The sequence below is a fragment of the Bos grunniens genome, chromosome 3 (genome assembly GCF_055505025.1).
Source record: "Bos grunniens cultivar Pamir isolate PY7600 chromosome 3, Bosgru_T2T1.0, whole genome shotgun sequence".
In the NCBI taxonomy this organism is placed as follows: Eukaryota; Metazoa; Chordata; class Mammalia; order Artiodactyla; family Bovidae; genus Bos; species Bos grunniens.
This window is the reverse complement of record NC_141167.1, coordinates 63,382,761-63,409,252: the sequence shown is the minus strand read 5'-3', so window position 1 is coordinate 63,409,252 and position 26,492 is coordinate 63,382,761. Positions and strand designations below refer to the sequence as shown.

Genomic DNA, 26,492 nt, shown 5'->3' with positions numbered 1-26,492 from the left:
TCACTTAGCCACTGTGCCATAGTGTTTTATGCTTCAGGGTTTTAAGATTGTTTTAGGGTTTTATACAACTCTTTGACTGTGATTGTAGATCCAAAATGAAGTGAAAGTCGCTCAGTCGTGTCCGACTCTTTGCGACCCCATAGACGATAGAGTCCATGGAATGAATTCTCCAGATCCAAAAATTAGATATAAAATTATAATTTATTAATCTAACACTATAAAAGAGTGTTGTTTTCCTGAGCAATTTCACCATGTTTCCCTAACTGCACCCTCTCATCTTTAGATTGTTTATTTTTGCATCAAAGTAAGCAGCATTAACGGAGAAGGCAATGGCACCCCACTCCAGTACTCTTGCCTGGAAAACCCCATGGATGGAGGAGCCTGGTAGGCTGCAGTCCATGGGGTCGCTAAGAATTGGATACGACTGAGCAACTTCACTTTCACTTTTCACTTTCATGCATTAGAGAAGGAAATGGCAACCCACTCCAGTGTTCTTGCCTGGAGAATCCCAGGGACGGGGGAGCCTGGTGGGCTGCCGTCTATGGGGTCACACAGAGTCGGACATGACTGAAGCGACTTAGCAGCAGCAGCAAACAACATTAAGTTACGTAGCTTTACATCACCATTCCTTATGATTTCTAACAGTGACAGCATTTTATATACATTTCCCAGGAATCATGTAATCCAAAGAACAATTGCTGGCATCTGTTTATCTAATGATACGTTGATGGTGAGCTCTGCCTTTACTACTTTCCACTCAGTTGACAGTGTACCCAGACTTGTGCCATGGATGTGAATCTCATAAGCGGCAGGAGAATGGGTCAAGCTAACAAAAAGCTTCTATTTTTCAAGGATGATTTGAAACCACTTAAAAGGAGCTTTAAGTATCTGCAGTGTTAGCAAAATACTTCTTTTGATAATAATGAAATGGTATGACATATTTTCTAAGGCCAGTACTAAGTAATAAGTGGTATTAGTCTCATGCTTTATAATTAATTACTAGAGAAAACTAGTCATATCATGCTTATATCAGGTAAACCTTTTTAATGTCTTCTTTACTCTTTGATTTAATTTATAATGATTACATATTTATTGAAATTAGGGAAGGCTGAATAACTGGTCTAAATAACAGAGATGTAGATTTTGGTTCCAGCCTTGACACTGACCTGCTGTGACACTGGATATTTAACCACCATGGTATCTAGTTTCTCATGTTTAAAATGAGTGTCAGACTATCTCATATGTAAGGTTCCTTGCAGCTCTGTGACTTTTTAATATTTTCCTTTCTTAGTAATAATGCTTCTCAGTGTTTCTCTAGTCCAAGCTAAAGCAAAGACTTCCTGTTTCACCTTTGACATGTTGTCTTCAAACCTTTAATTTTTTTCCTCCTGGAGTCACTAGACACTCTCATGTGGTACTTTTAGGCAGTGAATCAGGGAGCACGAAATGATGAGAGTGAGACTGTTACTTGTTCATATTGTACATTTCCGTACTATTCTAATAAAAAATGTTAATATCAGCAGGGATTACTTTGGTCAGAGACAGCTGACTATTTTTTGTTTGTTTTATCAAATCTTGAAAAATATGTACTTTGGACTAAAGATAGGATAAGAGACTTAGGAATTATTATTTATGAGACCACCTTGACTTTAGACTCTCACTTTATCACTTGTTTGTATCTTACTGTTATTTAAAAAATTGTAGATGTTTGACTTAGAAACCTTTCCTAGTTATGGAAAGAGACACTTGTTTAATGAAAAATTTCTTACAAAAATCAGCAACTATATTAAAAATAAATTGTACAAGTTAGTGTCTTTCTAAACCATTTGCTCCCTATCATGCAACGAAGGCCAAAGTCATATGAATGTCTTTATTCTTTTACGTCTCCTACTTTTGGTTTTCTGTGATCTACAACATTCGTGTCACTGATAGTTTGCAAATGGATCTAAGTTGCAACATGAAAGAATGTTTTCAAGATAAAAGAATGTTCTGATCTAGAAGATTTTTAACATTCTGAAATATGGAGACTTTTACTCTGCAAGTATTTAAAAACTAGAGAAAATTACCTATCTGAAGTTAAGAAATACTGTTTTTTTAAAGAGAAAAAACAAAGTCAATTATGTCCTCTTCATTTTTTAGCTGGAAGTTGCTACCGTTTGTCGAAGTTTACTTAATCATTATTCAGTTCTTTACGTTTTTATAAAGGTAAATTGACATTCAAGGAAACTTGCAGTTGAAGTTTTTCAAAATGAAAATTTTTCTGAAGGATAAATAAAATTATTCCACAAATAAAGATCAGGTTGTGGATCGACTTTTCTGGTAACAAAGGCCTGCTGTATTCCATTTTTTCCTCAAGCTTGTAAATGTAGCGTCTTGTTTAGATTTTGCCACTAGAGGGTCTCAGTGAAAACGTTGTGTCTATCTGTTTGAGATACTTTTCATTTCAAAAATTTGACTCCTCAGATAGACTCACTATCAGGTATGATTTTGTTTGTTTAGGGGAACTTAAGCGAACTTCTGCATAATATTTTACTACTTTTCTCTAGGTTTAATTGTAGGTGTACTGTGTACTGCTTAAGTCCAGAGACTGTAGCACCGTATGAGGATGAATTTAGTACACATGGAAAACTATGCTTCACTTCTTGGAAACTGGATAAACCCCTGTTATACAGAAGAGTTTATGTATAATAAATTCAAGAAATTTTATGTATTCTGTGACCTGGTGTCAGATTTGAAGCTCACATAGAAATTTAATATGACAAAAATAATGCGTTCAGCTGTTTTAATGAAAACAAGGATATCAGACTAGTGGCCTTCCGTGTTCTGTAGTTTCAACTTGAGGATCACCAACCCTCTTCAGGATCAGGCTTTTACCCTTCTTCTGCAGCCTTGATTTCACATTGTTAATCTGAATGTCAGAAATGGCTGCAGAGATATAGAAATCAAATCTTCAGAAGTTTAATCAAAGGATCAAAGCAATCTAGGAATTCTAGGTAACATCCAGGAAATGAGAAAGGATGTGAATGGAAGGATTAATAGTTATAAAATTGATTAACATTTAATGAGTACTTTCTATGTTCTAAGCACTGTGCTTAACACTTTACATTTGTCTCATTTATTTCTCATAATGACTGTAAGAATGTTAGTAACATTATTATTCCTGTTTTATTGGTGAGAAAATAGGCTGAGAGAGATTAAGCAACAGGCTTTTAAATCCAGGTAATTCTTAATTACTAAATCAGGCCCCTTATAGTTACCAAAGGAGAGAGAATTTTTCAGAGGCAATCCTAGAATTCTAGTTGTTTATGAAAGCAGTTCCTATCTAGAGTTTCCTACTTTGTTAAGTCAAACCTTATTCTCTTATCTTTGGATAACACACATCCACACCACAATTTTTTTTCCTTCATTTGATCTCCATTAATTTGTATCTCTAATATTTAGGGATAAATATGTATAGATCTATACACATCTTATGTAATAAGTTTCATGCAGTGATAATGATTTTAAGTCTTTCTGAATAGTCATTACAACTTTGAAATAATATATTGACTGCTGTTTGCCAGAAAGTCATTACAACTTTGTGTGACATAATATATTTTTTGCATACTATATGTTTCCTTTTTCAATCATATTTATTAAATTAATATTTATACTTTGATTTCTCTCCCCCAACCTCCACATTGTAGGGCCAAACAGGTGACCCAGGACCCCAAGGGCCATCTGGCCCTCCAGGACCAGAGGTAAAATGTTGGTGGGAATGTAATTAATTTAAATAAATGTCATAGCAATTAAGCTTGATTAGTTAAACCTTTTATATAATAGGCTTAAGCAAGATTCTCTTTAAAGTTTATATCTTTGTAAACAGTTTGGACTAAATGTTTTCTGTTATGTCGGGAGGTATGCAACAGTGATCTCCAGAAAATAGAAAAGGTATAGCCACATAGTCCTGGTTAGATCACAGTTGCTTTATTTGTTCTGCACAACAACTACTAGTAACACGTAGGTGGGGCTTGCAGTCAAATTTCAGAACATAAATGCCATTGAATTTTTAATGCAGACTGCTTCCAATTTTTTAATGTGTGCATATCATTTGCATCTCATATTCTAGAATAAACATGAGTGAGTCTGTAGTACATGCATAAGATTTGCTTGCATAGTATATTCTTTGAAATTCTTACTTTGGCTTAATCCTTGATGTAGAGGGGCTTTTTCTTTTCTGCAAGACTGCATAGGACATACACATATGAAATGAAACATTCAAGTTTTTAAAAAAATCATTTGATGAGTCAAATATATACTACATGGAGATTAGTTTCTGAAGCTCACCCTAGTTCAAAAATATAAACCAAAATATAGGCATACATAAATATATAACCCTGTAGTCCAAGGGGGAGCAAAGAGTTGGAACGACTGAGCAACTAAACAACAACAAAACATATAAATACACATTCACATCTAATTCAGAGTCATAGATGCAGCAGTGACACTGAGAAAGTGGATTTGGCTTCACAATAAAAAAAGTTAGATCAATAAAGTCCCCATAGTGTCAAAGCAGTAGGTGGACTTTCTAGGAATAGTACTATCTTGATGCTTTCTCCTTCTCTTGGTAAACTCTAAGGTCTGTTTCTTACTCCACAACTGTCTTTCAGAATTGGCTAATTTCTTTTAGCAATTGTCTATTCTTATTGACTGTCTAATTTAAAAACATATTAGAGGTTAATGGTTCAAAAATCAAAACAACATAATTGCATCTAGTTTTGATAATAGGTAATAGGAGGTAAAATAGAGCAATGTATTGATGTCATAATGCTGGGGGAATGAAATTGTTTATAGTAATAAAATGTATTATTACCAGACAATTAAAGTAGTAATTAACTGACTAATATGTTTATATTTTTTATGAGCCTGCATTCTTTTAATCATTTGTCATGAAAACATTCCTGGAATGAATCATATTTACCTGTCTTCATCATACTGAGGATATAGAGTCCAACTGATCTTTTATTATCTTTAAAGGTTATTTTTACAAACATGGATTACTGTATTGTAATTTTAGTTACATATGGTATGTATCCTAGAAGGAGTGTGTCATCTCCTTGCTATCAGTGTGGTTTAAAAACCATACTTTTCTTTATGAAGCCAGGTTAAAGTACGCATGGGCCATGTTTTCACTCATCACTTAATTTTCCAGAAATTTTTTTCTCTGTTGCTTTTGAAATTTTATGATTTTCAGTCACCATTCAGAACATTGCCTAACTGTCTGAGTCCTGGAAGGTACTGAGTCCCAGCAAATACCAATTCTTCCTCCTTTTGTTGTTGTTTTTCAGTTGCTAAGTCATACCTGATTCTTTGTGACCCTATAGACTTCAGCACGCCGGGCTCCTCCATCCTTCACTATCTCCCAGAGTTTGCTCAAATTCATGTCCATTGAGTCAATGATACTATTTAACCATCTTGTCCTTTGCCGCCCACTTCTCCTCCTGCCCTCAATCTTTCCCAGCATCAGGGTCTTTTCTAATGAATCGGCTCTTCGCATCGGGCGGCCAAAGTATTAGAGCTTCACCTCTAGCATCAGTCCTTCCAATGAATACTCAGGGTTGATTTCCTTTAGGATTGATTGGTTTGATCTCCTTGCAGTCCAGGGGACTTTCAAGAGTCTTTTCCAGCACCACAGCTAGAAGGCATCAATTCTTTGGTGCTCAGACTTCTTTATGGAACAACTCTTACATCCATACATGACTACTGCAAAAGCCATAGCTCTGACTATACGGACCTTTGTCAGGTGCTTTTTAATATGCTATCTAGGTTTGTCAACGGAGAAGGCATTGGCACCCCATTCTAGTACTCTTGCCTGGAAAATCCCATGGAGGAGGAGCCTGGTGGGCTGCAGTCCATGGGATTGCGAAGAGTCAGACACGACTGAGTGACTTCACTTTCACTTTTCACTTTCATGCATTGGGGAAGGAAATGGCAACCCACTCCAGTGTTCTTGCCTGGAGAATCCCAGGGACGGGGGAGCCTGGTGGGCTGCAGTCTATGCGGTCGCACAGAGTCGGACATGACTGAAGCGACTTAGCAGCAGCAGCAGCAGCAGCAGGTTTGTCAAAGCTGCTTTCCTTCCAAGTAGGAAAGGTTAGTCATAGCTTTCCTTTCTTTTAACTTCATGGCTACACCACCATCTGCAGTTATTTTGGAGCTCAAGAAAATAAAACCTGTCACTGCTTCTCTCTTTCCCTTTCTATTTGCCATGAAGTGATGGGACTGAATGCCATGATCTTAGTTTTTTTAATGTTGAATTCTGGGCCACTCTCCTCTTTTACTCTCCTCTCCATTTTCACTCTCCTCTTTCACCCTCATCAAGAGACTCTTTAGTTCCTCTTCACTTTCTGCCATTGGAGTGGTACATCTGCTTATCTGAAGTTGATATTTTTCCTGGCTGGCAATCTTGATTCCAACTTGTGTTTCATCTAGCCACATTTCACATGATGTATTCTGCATGTAAGTTAAATAAGTAGGGTGACAGTATACTGCCTTGTCATATTCCTTTTCCAGTTTGGAACTAGTCAGTTGTTCCTTGACTGTTTCTGACTATTGCTTCTTGATCCACATACAGATTTCTCAGGAGGTCATCTGGTATTCCCATCTCTTTATGAATTTTCCACAGTTTGTTGTGATCCACACTGTCAAAAGTGTTAGCCTCGTTGATAAAGCAGAAGTAGGTTATTTTTCTGGAACTCCTTTGCTTTCTCCATAATCCAGTGAATGTTGACAATTTGATCTTTGGTTTCTCTGCCTCTTTGAAGCCCAGCTTGTTTATCTGGAAGTTATTGGTTCAGGTACTGCTAAAGCCTAGCTTGAAGGATTTTGAGCATAACCTTGCTAGCTTGTGAAGAGAGCGCAATGATCTGGTAGTTTGAACATTCTTTGGAATTGTCCTTTTTGGGAATTGGAATGATAACTGACCTTTTCCAGTCCTGTGGCCACTGCTTACCTATTTTAAATAGTTTATGAAGAAGAAGCTAGGGCTTCTATAACTAATTGCCATGGGCTGCTGCTGCTGAATCACTTCAGTTGTGTCCGACTCTGTGCAACCCCATAGACAGCAGCCCACCAAGCTCCCCCGTCCCTGGGATTCTCCAGGCAAGAACATGTTGCCATTTCCTTCTCCAATGCATGAAAGTGAAAAGTGAAAATGAAGTCACTCAGTCGTGTCCGACTCCTCACGACCCCATGGGCTGCAGCCTACCAGGCTCCTCCGCCCATGGGATTTTCCAGGCAAGAGTACTGGAGTGGGGTGCCATTGCCTTCTCCAATATAAGGCAGCACTTCTATTTAAATCTTTCTTGACATTAGGCTCTTAATAGAATTGTATGTCTAAGAATTTAAAACAGCATGTTTAATCATATATCAAGCCTGAAAAGTTTCTCATTGCATAGTAGATGAATTTTCTCAGATAAACAATCATATATATTGTGCTATATTTAGAATTTATCCTGTTTTTGATCAAAAATTTTTAACCAAAGGAATACAATTATCAGAAATGTATTTCAATGTATAAGTGATAGATGGAACAAAGAAAAGAAAGAGACAGGGAGAGATGACAATGAGGAGAAAAAGGAGAGGTGGCAAGACTGTGGCTATTTGGGAGGATAATGCAAGGCCAAGGGGCTAATGATAAGGGCCTGTAAAAATAGAGAGGAAAGGACTGCTCCAAGAAATAATTAGGAAATATGATTCACAGCATTTGAATCACAGTCCAGTTCATTCAACTCATATGAGAAAGGAATAAAAGATGCATGTAATAATTTTGGCTTGAACAGTTGGGGAGAATGCAGATCTTCATTCTCAAAACAGAATAAAAAAGGAGGAAGATATTTAGGGTGGGTGGAGATAATGCTTTGGTTTTAATTTTGTTAGGGCTAAAGTGCCTATGGGATATACGGGAAATTAGTCTCATAAATTGGAGAAGGCAATGGCACCCCACTCCAGTACTCTTGCTTGGAAAACCCCATGGACGGAGGAGCCTGGTGGGCTGCAGTCCATGGGGTTGCTAGGAGTCGGACACGACTGAGCGACTTCACTTTCACTTTTCACTTTCATGCATTGAAGAAGGAAATGGCAACCCACTCCAATGTTCTTGCCTGGAGAATCCCAGGGACGGCAGAGCCTGGTGGGCTGCAGTCTATGGGGTCGCACAGAGTCAGACACGACTGAAGCAACTTAGCAGCAGTCTCATAAATGTATAGAAAATTGTAGACTTGAAACTCAAATGAACTAGAGAAACATGTTGATATAGTACTCCACATAGAAGTATTAACTGAAGCAATTGTAATAGATGAAATTATTTAGGACTTGTGAAACGAGATTCAAAAATACTATTCCTAGACACTCACCTCCAGAACGTGAATGTCATTCTCTGTTTACAGTATAATTAAGTTTTAAATTGACAATATTAAGAGCAGTATATAAACTTCAGTAACTTAAAAACATCATGAGAATAAAAAAAACTCACAATGGAAATTAGAAAATATTTAGAATTGAGTAACAAATCACTATAAAATCCAATATTGTACCTAAAGCAACACCCAAACCCTAGAGGGAAATTCAAAGACTTCAGTGCATTTTTAAAAAGCAAGGAAGATTGAGAATAAAGAAGTTATGCAGAGCACAAGTGTAGAGGTTTGTTTCAAAAGAAGGAAGATGTTGAAAGAGGTCAATAGGATTGGAGTCTGTGTTCTCTGTAAGTAGGAGAGTAAATCCCAAGAGTGGGGGTAATTTGTGTGTGCAAGAGGAAGGTACTCAAACAGTTTTGTGAAGAGTAACCAGGGAAGGGACTGGGGGCTAGTAACATAGTTTCTGACTTGAATTAAAAACTCAGCTGAGATTGAAAAACACACAGCATAGCTACAACTTTCAGTACAATTTATTAGAAATTAATTGCAAACTTGAGTCTGAACTTTGTACTGGGGCAAAACAATGAAACAGTCAGTTTTAGGCTTCTCTTCTCCCTTGGTTAAAAATGTATTGCTTGTACAAAAGAACGGCAGCAATTCATGGTATTGTGTGATTTCCATATCTGAGCATAGATTGATAACAATGTCAAAGTACAATCCAGGAAAAGTTATTAAATAAGGGACAAAAATGATGGTCCTAGGTATATACTTCTGAGATAGCTTTTGTTAATTATTGAATGGCAAAAGGCTTAAGTTAATCGTTGAAAAATACGATGCTTGGGATTGATGTCTTCTGAATGAGAATTGAGGAGGTAGCCTGAGTACCTTGAGCAAATTACTTGGTTTTGTGTGTGTGTGTGTGTGTGTGTGTGTGTGAATATTGCCATATATATGCTTAAGTTTATCTTTTACTAAATGGCTTCTCAGTTGTCCCAGAACCATTTGTTAAGCAATTTGTCTTCGCAGCAGTGATTTTAAGATGTCACCCTTATCATATACTAAATTTTAATGGTTTTGGGGTCTATGTCTGAACTTTGTTTTCTGTTCCACTTGAATGGTTGTCTGTTCCTACACAGTTGTCATGTTGTTTTAATGATAAGAAGTTCTATGATATTTTGTAACTTCATTGAAAAATAACTGGGGATAATCAGAAAATATAATTATATTTATAAAAGTATACAATGTGATGACTTGATATACATTGTGGAATTATTATCATGATCAAGATAATTAATACATCCATCACCTCATGTAGTTCTTTTAAATTTTTAAAAAAATTGTTATTGGAGTTTAGTTGATTTACAATGTTGTGTAAATTTTAAGTGTAAAACAAAGTGAATTGGTTTTGCGTATACATTTATCCACTCTTCTTTAGATTCTTTTCCCATCTAGGTCATTACAGAATATTGAGTAGAATTCCCTGTGCTACACAGTAGGTCCTTGTTTACCTGTTTTATATATAGTAGTTCAGTTCAGTCGCTCAGTCGTGTCCAACTCTTTGCGACCCCATGAATCACAGTATGCCAGGCCTATGATTGGCCTGTCCATCACCAACTCCCGGAGTTCACTGAGACTCACGTCCATTGAGTCAGTGATGCCATCCAGCCATCTCATCCTCTGTTGTCCCCTTCTCCTCCTGCCCCCAATCCCTCCCAACATCAGAGTCTTTTCCAGTGAGTCAACTCTTCACATGAGGTGGCCAAAGTACTGGAGTTTCAACTTCAGCATCATTCCTTCCAAAGAAATCCCAGGGCTGATCTCCCTCAGAATGGACTGGTCGGATCTCCTTGCAGTCCAAGGGACTCTCAAGAGTCTTCTCCAACACCACACTTCAAAAGCATCAATTCTTCAGCGCTCAGCTTTCTACACAGTCCAACTCTGACATCCATACATGACCACTGGAAAAACCATAGCCTTGACTAGACGGACCTTTGTTGGCAAAGTAATGTCTCTGCTTTTCAATATGCTGTCTAGGTTGGTCATAACTTTCCTTCCAAGGAGTGAGCGTCTTTTAATTTCATGGCTGCAATCACCATCTGCAGTGATTTTGGAGCCAAAAAAATAAAGTCTGACAGTTTCCACTGTTTCCCCATCTATTTGCCATGAAGTGATGGGACCAGATGCCATGATCTTCATTTTCTGAATGTTGAGCTTTAAGCCAACTTTTTCACTCTCCTCTTTCACTTTCATCAAGAGGCTTTTTAGTTCCTCTTCATTTTCTGCCATAAGTATGTATATGTTCATTACTAATTTATCTCCCTGCTCCTCTCCACTATCCCCTTTGGTAGCCATAAATTTATTTTCTATGTCTGTAAGTCTATTTCTTTTTTGTAAAATAAGTTCATTGGTATCACTTTTTTATATTCCACATATAAATGACATCATATGTTTGTCTTTTTCTAACTTCACTTAGCATAAGAAACTATATTCATTTTGCTTCAAATGGCATTATTTCATTCTTTTTATGGCTGAGTAATATTCCATTGTATATACATATATCTTTCATTTGTTGATGGATGTTTCAGTTGCTTCCATGTCTTGGCTGTTGTAAACAGTACTGCAGTGAACTTTGGAGTGCATTTACCTTTTTGAATTATGGTTTTCTCTGAATATATACCCATGAGTAGGATTGTTAGATCATATTGCAGCTTTATTTTTAGTTTTGTAAGGAGCTTCCATACTGTTTTTCATAGTGGTTGTACCAATTTATATTGCCACCAACAATGTAGAAGAGTTCTCTTTCCTCTACACCCTCTCCAACATTTATTGTTTGTAGATTTTTTGATGATGACCATTCTGATCAGTGTGAAGTAATACTTCGCTGTACTTTTGGTTTGCATTTCTCTAATAATTAATTATGTGGAACATCTTTTCTTGTGCTTTTTGGCCATCTGTATGTCTTCTTTGAAAAAATGTCTATTTAGATCTTCTGTCCTTTTTTTATTGGGCTGTTTGTTTTTGTTATGTTGAGTCTCTTTTCATGTGCTGTATCACCACTTATTTTTGGTCTAATAGGTCTGTTTGTTTTAATGGGATGTACTATGGCTGTTGTCGATCCAGTTTCAATTGGGGCCACAACTGGTACTTATTTCTTCTCCTTCACTATCCATTTCAAATCCCTTTCACACTCACCTTCTTCTCAGTAGGCCTTGGTGACTTGTCTAGTGGTTAACCAAAACCTAGGGCATGAATTTTTGTTTGGAGTTCCATTGCATCACGTGTATTCCACATAAATTCCTTCCTGCCTCTTTGGTATGAAGCAGTCTTTCCTCCTTTTCCTCCTGTTTTTCAGTCAATTAACCATGCCAAGTTGGTGGCCTCTCTTTTTGTTTTCTTATATCTTGTCATAAAAAATCTAAAGTGCTGTGGTAGCAGCCATAATTTTTAGTTTATTAAGAGCTTTGCTATGTCTCCTGTCAAGGGAGAGCCCCTTTGGGTATCAGGATCTCCATCCCTGTGAAGTCCAAGATTGTGGGGACAGAAAGCAGAAATTATCCTGTTTTACTAGAAGTGATGGCAGATAGGACCACACTCACTTCTACTTCTTGGTTCCCAAACTTGTGTATCCTTCCTGTTAGAGACAAAACATCCTCTGAGCTGGTTCTTCAGTTATAAGTTTAGAAGGCAGTTCCAATGTTCCATGAGACTGGCTACCTCTAAATGGTACAAGGTGGATTAAGACAAATGGATCGTATCATGGAGGTCACTTTTATATCTCCTTCAATGTAGAGATGCTGTGCTCTGTGGGTATCCATTCCTGTGGATCAGGTATTCTGTAATCCCCTAGATAGTGGTGCTAGTTAAACCTATAAAGGGAGGAGAGGCACACTTAACTAAAATACCTGTCTCTGTAAAGATGAACTGCTGATACTTCTAGACTGAAAGAGGCCCACATGAATGTAAACTACCTTTCAATCTCTTAAAAACCATAAATGAAAAGGGTGCATTTGCCAAATCAGTGATTACACACCATGTGAAGGGGGTCTCAATCATCTGCTTGGGTGATAATATTATTCAATACATATGACACAGCAGCTGCAACTGGGGCTGTGGTGGTCTACAGTCACTCTGCAGAATAAAACTGATTTCTGTAGGGGCCAGTCTGACAAATTAAACAGTGCTCTAATAGAGAGCACAAACCCTACATATTTTAGATCTTGAATGATGGTACTAATCTCTGACAGTCTCTCTACATACAATTTTATTGGCACTTATGTGGATGTGTATTGTTGTTTAGTTGCTAAATCACATCTGACTCTTGACCGCATGTACTATAGCAGTCCAAGCTCCTCTGTCCATGGTATTTCCCAGGCAAGAATACTGGAGTGCATTGCCATATTTTTCTCCAGGGGATCTTCCTGACCCAAAGAGCGAACCCACATCTCCTGCACTAGGAGGTAGATTGTTTACCACTGAGCCATCAGTGAAGCCCATGTAGATGTTAGTGACTGGCTGATCCTTAGAACCAAAGGTCCACCTAACTATAGGAGTACCCTTGCCTTTTTGGCTCCTCTTTAAGAGAAAATCCAAATCTAAGTTACTAATTTTCAACAGATCCTTTAGAGATACCTCTTTTTATTTTATGTTATTTATTTGGTTGCACTGAATCTTCTTTGCTTTCTCTAGTTGCAGAGAGCGGGGGCTACTCTGTATGTAGTGCGTGGGCTTCTCACATTGATGGCTTCTTTTGTTGAGGAGCACAGGCTCTGGGCACAAGGGCTTTGGTAGTTGCAGCTCACTGGCTCAGTAGCTGTGGCACTCAGGCTTAGCTGCTCCATTGCATGTGGAATCTTCCTGGACCAAGGATCAAACCCATGTCCCCTGCATTGCAAGGTGGATTCTTAATCCACTGTACCACCAGGGAAGTCCTAGAGATACCTATTTTATGTTAATCACTTAAACAAACAAAAAAATGGTGAATTAGATTAAGTCTTAACTTAAAAGAGCTTTGACATGAGTTTGAGCAAGCTCCAGGAGTTGATGGACAGGGAAGTCTGACATGCTGCAGTTCATGGGGACACAACTGAGCGGCTGAACTGAACTAAATACTAAATTCAAAATGTGTAAAGCCCCCACTGTCTCTTTTTCCCAAACATCAAGATTAATTAGCTTTGATAAAAATAGAAAATCAGGTCGTTCTTTAATAGTCTAGGATCAGTGTAGTTCTCAGAGAAAATTATGAAATAGCCAAAGAATTTCTTTCCTGAGGCCTCTGGTCTCTCCTGTGTATATTGTTTCCCTCTTGGGCATGAGTTCTTATCTATTTCAAACAACCAGTGTATCTTTTTCCTTCCATAATTTACCATTCTTGTCAAAGCCTATTTTTAGAGAAAGACCTGAGAAATATATCTCACTCCCTTCATTAACTGATTAACAGCTAAGGGCAATATAATTCTCTCTCAAGGATATTTACATGTCAACACTAAACAGAAAGCTGAAACTAATGCAATGAATTTTGAGTTGTAGAATTTGACATTGGCATTGAAAAAACTGTTCATCATTAAAGATCATCTGAACAAATGTCACTTTAGACTACTTAAGTTTTTTTCTTGCTTCTTAGCATTTTGCTTATTCCAGGTGAATTATTAAATTTCTGTAACAAAGAAGTAAATATACCTGTGCATTCAGCTTTTTGTAGACTTATAAATATTAGAGGTGTCTCAAAACATGTACTTGTATGCAAGACTGCAAAAGAGACACAGATGTATAGAACAGCCTTTTGGACTCTGTGGGAGAGGGAGAGGGTGGGATGATTTGGGAGAGTGGCACTGAAACATGTATAATATAAGAAACGAATCGCCAGTCCAGGTTCGATGCAGGATACAGGATGCTTGGGGCTGGTGCACTGGGGTGACCCAGAGGGATGGTAAGGGGAGGGAGGTGGAAGGGGGGTTCAGGATGGGGAACACGTGTATACCAATGGCAGATTCATGTTGATGTATGGCAAAACCAATACAATATTGTAAAGTAATTAACCTCCAATCAAAATAAATACATTTAATTTAAAAAAAAGCATAGTTTAAATTTTTTCCATAATAGTTCTTTGTCTTTTATAAAAACATATGGAAAATACTGTGCCAGACTCTTTTCTTTTTCTTTAACCATAATAATATCAGTTTTGAGCGCTGACCTTATGCTTCCTCCCAGTTCTGGCAGTGAACCACCTTCAAATTTGGTAGCAGGATAGTTAGAATGTTTGTTTATTCAGCTGTTAACCTCCCTGGGCTACAGAGATTTCCAAGTAGTTGAATTTTGGATGATGTTCTTGGTAAATGAAGCCAGTTGTTTATTGCACAAGTGACCACTAATCACGGAGATAGCAGAAGTGGACATGAAGTGGGTCCTCTTTTTCTACCAGGGTGGTCTTCATTAGAAACCAAAACTGAAGTTCATTTGGAGACTCTGCTCATATAAAGTCAAGCCATGCTTCTAAATGTCTGTTTTAGCACTTTAGTGAACTTAACCAGAATAAGGCCGCCTGTGGTCAGCTACATGAATTGAATAGAACTTAGTGCTTGAATTCCCTTCATTTAAACCAATTAGATCTTTGGCATCTTTTACCACCTGGGTTTTGTTGGGTTAATTTGGTGTTCCTAGTTGTTACTCAGAAGGTAGTGCTGAAAGAAAATGTGATTAAATCAGTCAATAAAAAAAATTATTTCTTGAGTTCCTACGGTGGACATGGCTGTGCCTAGTGAACACAGTAGGATATATTTGAAAATGTATGTATTATCCATAATTTGGGGAAATTTACAGCCTGCTTGAGAAAGACAAGATATGTACATATACTGTTACATAATGATAATGACATCTTGTGAGAATTAGAATAATTATTATAGTTCAGTATTAGTAGAAAGATTAACATGAGATAGGATAATTAGGGAAGAGTTCATGGAAATGATGGATCTTGAATTAGATTGTTGATGAATAAGGGCAGAAAAGCAGGAGGGCAGTACAGACAGGGTAAATCACACGAGCAGAGATGGACATCTAGGTACTGAACAATATTCATGGTGGATTTACAGACAGTGTCTAAAACTGGCTAGCTGATACAGATCCCTTGTGTTGGTAGAGTGACCGATAAAGTTGTAAAAAGTAGATTGGTGCCAGTTGATTAAGGCCTTTGATTCCAAGCTGTGTCAGAAACAGTATTCAGTAGCCAGCCAATCCTAATGTCAGTGGTATTGTGGAAAAAAATATGGAATCTTCCCCCTCATCTCCCAGGTAAACCAGTTGTATTGATTTGCGTGCTTTCTGCCCATCAGTCAGTTCAGTTGCTCAGTCATGTCTGACTCTTAGCGACCCCATGGACTACAGCACACCAGGCCTCCCTGTCCATCACCAACTCCTGGAGCTTACTCAAACTCCTGTCCATCATGTTGGTGATACCATCTAACCATCTCTTCCTCTGTTGTTTCCTTCTCCTCCCTCCTTCAATCTTTCCCAGCTTCAGGGTCTTTTCCAATGAGTCAGTTCTTCACATCAGGTGGCCAAAGTATTGGAGTTTCAGCTTCAGCACCAGTCCTTCCAATGAATATTCAGGACTGATTTCCTTTAGGATTAACTGCTCTGACCTCCTTGCAGTCCAAGGGACTCTCAAGAGTCTTCTTCAACACCACAGTTTAAAAGCATCAATTCTTCAGTGCTCAGCTTTCTATATAGTCCAACTCTCACATCCATACATGACCACAGGAAAAACCATAGCTTTGACTAGATGGACCTTTGTTGGTAAAGTAATGTCTCTACTTTTTAATATGCTGTCTAGGTTGGTCATAGCTTTTCTTCCAAGGAGCAAGTGTCTTTTAATTTCATGGCTGCAATCACCATCTGCAGTGATTTTGGAGCCGCCAAAATTAAAGTCTCTCACTGTTTCCATTGTTTCCCCATCTATTTCCCATAAAGTGATGGGACCAGATACATTGATCTTAGTTTTCTGAATGTTGAGTTTTAAGCCAACTTTTTCACTCTCCTCTTTCACTTTCATCAAGAGGCTCTTTAGTTTTTCTTCACTTTCTGCCATAAGGGTAGTGTCATCTGCATATCTGAGGTTATTGATATTTTTCTCGGCAATCTTGATTCCAGCTTGGACTTCATCCAGCCTGGCATTTTGCATGATGTACTCTGCATATATGTTAAATAAGCAGGGTAACAGTATACCTGCCTTAATGTACTCCTTTCCCGATTTGGAACCAGGCTGTTGTTCCATGTCTAGTTCTAACTATTGCTTCTTAACCTGCATACAGATTTCTCAGGAGGCACGTAAGGTGGTCTGGTATTCCCATCTCTTGAAGAATTTTCCACAGTTTGTTGTGATCCACACAGTCAAAGGCTTTGGCATAGTCTATAAAGCAGAAGTAGATGTTTTTTTGGAATTCTCTTGCTTTTTCGATCCCATTAGTATTCACAAATTTCTATCTTTTCATACTCAGTTTAGATGGTAGTCCATGCTGTCTGAAAGGGAATAGAAATTTCTGCCAGCCTAGGATAAATCTTATCAGTTACTGTTAATAATAGTACTTAGTACTGTTGTTTCAGTGAGTTAGACCTGAGGCTGCTCAACAGATTGATGAGGATTATCTTTCCATCCAAAATAAGAGTTAACAACAACTAGGTCAACTGTCTCCGAAGGTACTTCCTACCCCCAGTACTTGGTCTATAGCCATCTTTCCCAGTTCCTCCTCTTAGCAGGTAGTATAGTTGGGGACAGCTTATTGCCTGGTTGACTGTACAGTTTGGTCATGTTCACTACCAGTTCCCATATCCTATCCTGTTATCATCTGGTAAAGCCCTCATACGTTCTCTTCCAGAAAGCTGTCTCTCCACCAGTATTCCTTCCCATCCCTAGAACCATCAAGGACTGTGAAGGATCTGATATTTTATCCTATTGGCAAGGCAACAAGTTAGCTTAACCATTTCATAGATTCTGAGAGAACGCACAGGCTCCTGGGACAGAGACAAAGGATCGTTTATTACTCTCAGCAGTAGTAGTTGCTGGAGTATCAACATTTTTTTCACTGACTCAGTGATCTTCATTTCTCAGAGGGTGATGTAAAGAGAGCTGGATGATATTTGCATATGCAGTGGGTTGCATTATGTAAGAGGAACTTTGAGCTGAGGTAAGCTAGATCTTTTATAATGGGCAGCTATAAAAAATAATGGGTTCCAGAGAAAGACATTATTATCTGGACAATAAGTATTATTGCCTTTTGCTGTAGGGGAAGACATTATCTCTTTACTATGCAAAATTCCCTGAAGAGAGACTGGTAAGAGGAAAGCTATGTACCTCATTTGTGTAAGGTGCAAAATTCAAGACTATGGAGCATTGTCTCCAGCAACATATTAAGTTAAATGTTGGAGGTATAAAGATGAGTAAGAGACATTCATTTCCCTCCCTCAGCTCACATATTGGAATAAAGAAACACATACAAATTATAATATAGTGCATTAAGTACTAAAAAGCCATGTTAATAGTTCTGTAGGAATATAAAGGAACAAGTTGGTGATTTTGACGAAGAGGAACAATGATAAGCTTCACAGATCATGATATAATTGAGTTGGTAACAAATTGTGTGATGAAGGAACCTGGGACAGGGAGGTAAGACAGACTTCCAAGAAGGTTGGTTGATGAAGAAATAGCAGAGACTTACCAAATGCAAACATAGGGCAAGGATATTCCAGAACAGGTATATGATGAAGCTATGTGTATTTAAAGAACTGCAGATAGTTCAGTGTTTTAGTCAGATCTATTTCCATTAAAAATGACAGAAATCTAACTCAAACAATTTTCAGCCAATTTTCGGGCCTGGCTAATGTAGTCAGGAAGTCCAGCAGTGCATGTGCCAAGAGGTTTCATTAGGTACAGGAACTAGATGAATATAATCAAACTACCCTCATCTCCTAGTCTTAACTTACCTCCTTTGGCTTCATTCACAACACGCTGTGGAAACTGGATTTTGGCAACTCTGGGGTTATGCTGCTCTCAGAGTGATCAATTTTAGCAAAAGGAAAGCACTCCTCTTTCTGTTTAGCTCTAGCAGAAATTCTAAGATGGACTGCAGCCAATCTGACTGGGATTAGGTCGTCTTTAAATCAATCACAACATCCACTGGAACAGGAATCCTGTAACTGGCAGGATTTGGATCATTTACCTACCCCTAAATACTGCTATGGGGACCAGAAGCACACACACTACAGATTGGGGAAGAGGGTCATTTCCCAAAGAGATGGTGAGCAGATAAAAAGAAATGTCCTCTACATTTTGTGCCTTTGGTGCCCTATATACCCTTCTTCCCACTTACATAGTTTTTCAAATGCCTTTGGTGATATGCTGCAGCCATCCACATAACTGAAAATACATTCCTCTTTCTCCAAAGAAAGATAACCCAACCTATTGATCAGTTGTTGCTTTGAGCTCCAAGGCCAGGTTCTTTGGGTAAGGTGGATTCTCAGTGAGGCACAGATGTTAAGTCTACATCTTAACTAGTCAGTATATGATATTAGAGAAAGCAAGATGGCCATAATATTCATTCCATTTGGAAAATGAGAGAATGAGAAAAAACACAGACTTCCCCAGGCCCATGGGTGAGTGTGTGTGTGTGTGTGTGTGTGTGTGTGTGTGTGTATGTGTGTGCGTGCACACGCTCAGTCATGTCTGATTCTTTGCGACCCTGTGGACTGTAGCCCACCAAACTCCTCTGTTCATGGGATTCTCCAGGCAAGAATACTGTAGTGGGTTGCCATTTCCTTCTCCAGGGGATCTTCCCCACCCAAGGATCAAACCTACGTCTCCTACATTGGCAGGCGAATTCTTTACCATTGAGCCGCCTGAGAAGCCGCTGGCCCATAGCTGTGTATTTAGAACAAACATGGGCAATTGATATATGCCAGTTCCCAGTAACAATAGAAATCAAGTTTTTAAATCACCAAGATTCTCACTCCCTGCCACAAACTTACAACAAAATGAGAATGTAAGTAAAGAGTCTCCAAAATATACATTCTATGAAACCAGGGAATATCTTCCTTCTCAAGCGTATGCTCAGTACCAAGAACAATGCTTGACACATAGTAACTACATGTTGAAGGAATGACTAGATACTCTCTAAGGTGCTCATAAGAATTCTAAATGAGTTAAATACATAGACAGTGAGTACCCACAGTGATATTTATCTAAAGGTAAGTATCAAGTCACAGTCATGTTATTATCTCCAAAACATTTTGAAGTCTGAGTTTCGCTGATTTTTATCTGAGTACAAATTTTCTGAGGTTCTTTGAATGGTTGACAGCTATTGTTTACCAAAAACACAGGTGGTTATATAAAACATTGCTTTTGTTTTGCAGTTTTATTGAAGTATAATTTATATACAGCAAAACTGCATATAGTTACATTGTATAATTTGATCATTCTTGACATATGTTTATCTTGTAAAACAGTCACCAAAATCAAAATAGTGAACTTACCCATCAAACCCCAAAGTTTCTTTGTTCACCTTTGTAATCTTTCCTTTTGGTCTTCATGTTCCTCCCTTCCCGAGTCTACTACAGAACTGCTCTTTGTCACTATAGGTTACCCAAACTTAAGTATCAAATAATGATCAAAATAATTTATTTAAAATTATAAGTTTAGTGATAGTTTTCTATAGCTTTCTGTAGAATAAAAGACTTGCAGCTGACTTTGAAGGGGGTTTTTTGTGTGTGTCTTCAAACACACTGTGAACACTATTTAAGCAAAGTTTTATTCAGGAGAGAGTGTATGCTATCTTGTAAGGCATTTTATCATCTTTGTGGATTTTCTCTGCTGAGTTTTTAGAACGTTAAATATAAATGGAATTTAGAGTTCAGCTGTGCTGTTTTTACTGCTTAAACATACAGAGTTGCAAAAAGGAAAAATATAAATAGCAATAATCATTTGCAAAGATTTTCAACAGTATCATAATGAAAAAAATCTGGTTTTGATGGATTTTTAGATCTAAAACAGCAAGAAAATGAAAACGAGCCAGATACTTAGATGAATTCTTTATTCTGCATTTCTTTTTCCAGAAGCTCATGCTTTCTGTTTGTGGTTTTCTCAGAAGACAGAGCAGTTTCTTAATTTGCAGTTACACACTGTGTTACAGTTTAGTTTCTATAATTTACTGAGAAACTGATTTTCTTACTTTGGTCCTTTCAAATATTTTTTTTGGCATTAACTTTTGGATGGATTATCCTCACTCAGAAAGGATCATTTTAATCTTCTTTTATTACTTTCGTACTTGGACTCAGTATATTCCTTGACATGGCATGTACTTCCACAAATGCTAAAGAACAAAATCTTATGATTGTTTTTTGGATCCATGTCTCAAACCAGATTACTCCCTTTCAGAATCTCTTTCCCTCTGAGTGCATTCGTTTCTTATTTGCATATGTAAAGTTTTAATCCTATTTATAGAATATATACTAATTGGTGATTTTTTCAGACAAAGGGTAACTTTGGAAACTGCATAATTGAAAATATAATTATTCAAATAGAATTTGTTTTTAATGTGTTCATCAATTTCAGCCATCATATATTTATTTAATGTACTGTGTGCACAGCACCAGATGAGGGTTTGCATAACTTTGCCCTCTAGGAATTCATAGTTTGTATGTTACCCTATCTTAAGTGATTTTTTTATTTTATCTTTTCTCAACATGACTATTTTTCAAAGCAACGTCTCTACTTTGTTTAGACTTATAAACTACCCAGAAAATAAATTTAAGCCAAATCATATTGTATTCTTATGTATGTAATGCACAATGTATATAGAAATCAATGAAAAAACTTGACAGATGACATAAATATCACTCATCTATAATAACAGAGTATCTAAAGTCACATTATAAAAAAATTATTTGTATCCCTGGAAATGCTTAGGCAACATGTTAAAGAGAAGTGAATAAATGAGCCTCAAATTCACATTTAAAAAATAAATAAAAAATAAAGCTATATGATAAAATAACATAAAAGTGGAAATTTCCCCAAATATATGCTTTATTTTTATTTTTTATTTATTTTTTTTAAATTTTATTTTATTTTTAAACTTTACCACCACAGGTATACATGCGTTCCCCATCCTGAACCCTCCTCCCTCCCCATACCATCCCTCTGGGTCGTCCCAGTGCACTAGCCCCAAGCATCCAGTATCGTGCATCGAACCTGGACTGGCAACTTGTTTCTTACACGATATTTTACATGTTTCAATGTCATTCTCCCAAATCTTCCCACCCTCTCCCTCTCCCACAGAGTCCATAAGACTGTTCTATACATCAGTGTCTCTTTTGCTGTCTCGTACACCGGGTTATTGTTACCATCTTTCTAAATTCCATATACATGTGTTAGTATACTGTATTGACGTTTTTCCTTCTGGCTTACTTCACTCTGTATAATAGGCTCCAGTTTCACCCACCTCATTAGAACTGATTCAAATGTATTCTTTTTAATGGCTGAGTAATACTCCATTGTGTATATGTACCACAGCTTTCTTATCCATTCATCTGCTGATGGACATCTAGGTTGCTTCCATGTCCTGGCTATTATAAACAGTGCTGCGATGAACACTGGGGTACACGTGTCTCTTTCCCTTCTGGTTTCCTCAGTGTGTATGCCCAGCAGTGGGATTGCTGGATCATAAGGCAGTTCTATTTCCAGTTTTTTAAGGAATCTCCACACTGTTCTCCATAGTGGCTGTACTAGTTTGCATTCCCACCAACAGTGTAAGAGGGTTCCCTTTTCTCCACACCCTCTCCAGCATTTATTATTTGTAGACTTTTGGATCGCAGCCATTCTGACTGATGTGAAATGGTACCTCATAGTGGTTTTGATTTGCATTTCTCTGATAATGAGTGATGTTGAGCATCTTTTCATGTGTTTGTTAGCCATCTGTATGTCTTCTTTGGAGAAATGTCTATTTAGTTCTTTGGCCCATATAATCTATTATAATTGAATATGCTATTACTTCCAAAACTATTCAAATTCTGAATTTCACAAATTTTATCTGGGGCCAAGTTCAATGAATAAACTCTATTTTCTTTCTTTCAAATCATAACAAACTGTTGCTTACCAAAGAGCAAATGATTTTCTAAAACACACAATACCAATTAGCTTTTATTTGTATAGCTTTATATAGGTATAATTGAGGTATATATTTATAATATGAAAAGTGAAAGTGAGAGTCCCTCAGTTGATGTCTGACTCTTGGCAACCCCATGGACTGTAGCCCACCAGGCTCCTCTGTGCATGGAATTCTCCAGGCAAGAATACTGGAGTGGGTTATTGTTGTTCAGTCCTTCAGTCATATCTGACTCTTTGTGACCCCATGAACTGCAGCATGCCAAACTTCTCTGTCCTTCACTGTCTCCTAGAGTTTGCTCAAACTCCTGTCCATTGAGTTGATGATGCCATCCAGCTATCTCATCCTCTGTTGTTCCCGTTTCCTTCTGCCTTCAATCTTTCCCAGCATCAGGGTATTTTCTAATGAGTCACTTCTTCCCATCCGGTGGCCAGAGTATTGGAGCTTCAGCTTCAGCATCAGTCCTTTTAATGAATATTAAGGTATTTCCTTGCGATTAATTGGTTTGATTTCCTTGCAGTCCAAGGGACTCTCAAGAGTTTTCTCCAGCACCACAGTTCAAAAGCATCAATTCTTTGGTGCTCATCCTTGTTTATGGTCCAACTCTCACATCCATACATGACTACTGGAAAAACAATAGCTTTGACTAGACGGACCTTTGTCAGCAAAGCGATATCTCTGCTTTTTATTACATTGTCTGTTTCTCATAAGTGTCTTTTAATTTCATGGCTACAGTCACTGTTTGCAGTGAATTTGGAGCCCAAGAAAATAAATTCTCTCACTGTTTCCATTGTTTCCCCATCTATTTGCCATGAAGTGATGGGATCAGATGTCATGATCTTAGTTTTTCAGATGTTGAATTTTCAGCCAGCTCTTTTACTCTCCTCTTTCACTTTCATCAAGAGGCTCTTTAGTTCCTCTTCACTTTCTGCCATAAGGGTGGTGTCATCTGCATATCTGAGGTTATTGATATTTCTCCTGGCAATCTTGATTCCAGCTTGGGCTTCATCCAGGCTGGCATTTCGCATGATGTACTCTGCATATATACAGCCTCAATGTACTTATTTTCCAATTTTGAACCAGTCTGTTGTTCCATGTCCAGTTCTACCTGTTGCTTCTTGATCCACACACAGGTTTCTTAGGAGGCAGATCAGGTGGTCTGGTATTCCCAATTTTTTAAAGAATTTTCCACAGTTTGTTGTGATCCACACAGTACTGAGTTATACAAATAACCTTTTCTATCTTCATCTTGGTGATGGTTTCACAGGTTACGCATATGTGAAAAATTATGAAATTACACAATGTAAAATATACACCATGGCTCAGATGGTAACAAATCAGCCTACAATGTGGGGGACCTGAGTTCAACCCTTAGATTGGGAATATCCCTTGGAGAAGGGAATGGCTACCCACTGGAAACTCCATTATTTCTCTTAGTATTTGAATTTTTGATGTTTCCCCTAAAAATAAATCTTACTTCCAGAATCCTCCATTTTTCCCTGGTTTACATCCTCTGACATAAGGCTGCTTCTGTACTTTTTCCCTACTCGGTCCCTGTCAATTGGCCTTATCAAGGAGGTAGCCATCATTTATTGCTGCTTATTGACTAACCTGGTAAGAAGTGCTCCAGAATATCTCCATGTGCCTAACGATTGTAAAATATAAATGAAAGATGGATAGCCATTCCCTTCACCAGAAAGTTTTCTCAACCCAGGAATGGAACCCAGGTCTCCTGCATTGCAGGCAGATCTACCATCTGAGCCACGGTGTATATTTTAAATTGTGTAATTTCATAATTTTTCATGTATGTGTCACCTGTGAAACCATCACCAAGATCAAGATAGAAAAGGTATTTGTCAAACTCAACACGTACTCACGTTTTGTGATCCCTCATTTTGTTTTCCTGCCCAGCTCTTCACTGGCTACCACTGATCTGCTTTTTGCATTTTAGATGAATTTGCATTTTTCCAAAGTTGTATGTAAATGAACTCATGCGGTATGTACTCTTGTTTGGTCTGACTTCTTTTACTTAGCATAATGTATTTGAGATTAATCCAGGTTGCCACATCCAGGTTGTTTCATTTTACCGATACACGATAATTAGTTTATCCATTGAATTAATTATTGTGGATTATTTGTCCATTTACCATTTTAAACTATTTTTTTTTACCTAGAAGAACTATATATTTCAAAATAAAATAGACTTACTACCCTTATTAAAGAGATACTAATGTGCTCAATGGATACCATAGAACATTATATTTATCCTATTAGGACACTTTGCCAGAGTAGGAAAGACAATGTTTTACTTTTATGACTTAGGAAACTAATGGAATCTGTTAGTGCTTTAATTTCCATGTTTTGCTTTAAAAATGGATGTGAATTAAGCTCCAGCTTTTAGTGATCAGAGAATAATAAAACGTTGTTTTTACTGGAGAGAATGCTGAATCACTCTTCTTGGTACAGTAAACAAGTATTAGAAGTCCAAAAATAGAAGACACATTTTTACTTTTTATTTTTAAAGTTTCTTGAGTTGTCTGCTTCTTGATAAGAAAATGGTGATTAAACTATTTCTATTAAAAAGGCAGCAGATGCAAAATACAAAATCAAGATACAAAAAATCAGTTGTTTCATTACACTAATATCAGAAGGAGAACTTAAAACCATCCCATTTGCCTCAGAACAAAACAAAACAAAACAAAAACCTAGGAATAAATTTAACCATGGAGCTAAAAGACATGTATACTGAAAATTGTAAGACACTGATGAAAGAAATTGAAGGAGACACAAATAAATGAGAAGATATTCCATGTTCATTGACTGGAAGAATTATTAATATTGTTAAAATGTCCATACTTGTCAAAGCAATCTACAGATTCAGTGCAATCCTTATCAAAACTCCAATGGCATCTTTCACAAAAATGGAACAAACAGTCTGACTCTTTGTGACCCTACGGACTGTAGCCTACCAGGCTTCTCCATCCATGGGATTTTCCAGGCAAGAATACTGGAGTGCGTTGCCATTTCCTTCTCCAGCATGGAATCATAAATGACCCCACATAGCCAAAGCAACCTTGAGAAAGAAGAACGAAGTTGGAGGCATTACACTTCCTAGTTTTAAACTACATTACAAAGGTTTAGTAATTAAAACAGTATGATATTGGTATAAAAACAGACACATAGATTAGTGGAACAAAATAGAAAGGAAAAAAAGAAAGATCAGAAATAAACCCATCCACATATGGTCGGTTAATCTATGACAAAGGAGCCAAGAGTACACAGTGAGGGAAAGGATAGTCCGTTTAGTAATGGTTTGGGGAAAAGTGAACAGCACATGCAAAAAAAAAAAAAGAAACTTTACCTCTATCTTACATTATACACAAAAATTAACTCAAATTGGATATAAAGCTTGATTGGACTACCTGAAACCATAAAACTCATAGAAGACAACATTGGCAGAAGCTCCTTGACATTAGTCTTGGTGATGACTTTCTCTTTCTTTCTTTCTTTGACACCAGAAGCACAGACAACAAAGGCTAAAATAAACCAGTAAGTCAGTCATAGGAATGTAATGTATAACATGGTGAGATAGTTAATAATACTGTATTATATATTTGAAATATATATATATTATATATACTGTATTATATTTGAAAATATAATACTGTATTATATATTGTATTACATATTTGTGCTATATATATATAGCACAAATATATGATATATGCTAAAAGAGTACATATCAAAAGTTAATCACATACACAATTATAACGATGGTGATGGATGTTAGCTAGACTTATTGTAATCATTTCTCTGTATATACAGGTGTTTTACCCTGAAAGTAATATGTTATATATCAGTTACATCACAGTTTTTTTTTTAAAGAAATCTCCAGAAGTCAGGCTCCTAGTCCTTTTCCTCAGTAAGGTGTTATGTTTTCAGTTGTGATGTGACC

General features: G+C 37.3%; 1 protein-coding gene across 28 annotated transcripts in view; it reads left to right on the top strand.

Annotated features, from left to right (window-relative positions):
* The window catches only part of COL24A1 (collagen type XXIV alpha 1 chain), a 401,096-nt gene that overhangs the window by 157,061 nt on the left and 217,543 nt on the right, over positions 1 to 26,492 (top strand). For all 28 annotated transcript variants that reach the window (XR_015160374.1, XM_086390890.1, XM_086390884.1 and 25 more), the window contains one exon: positions 3,687 to 3,740. Coding sequence is in view for 27 of the 28 variants with exons in the window: in XM_086390890.1 (XP_086247016.1) it covers positions 3,687 to 3,740 (54 nt within the window). In the remaining variant the exon portion in view is untranslated. The remainder of the gene's footprint in view (positions 1 to 3,686; positions 3,741 to 26,492) is intronic.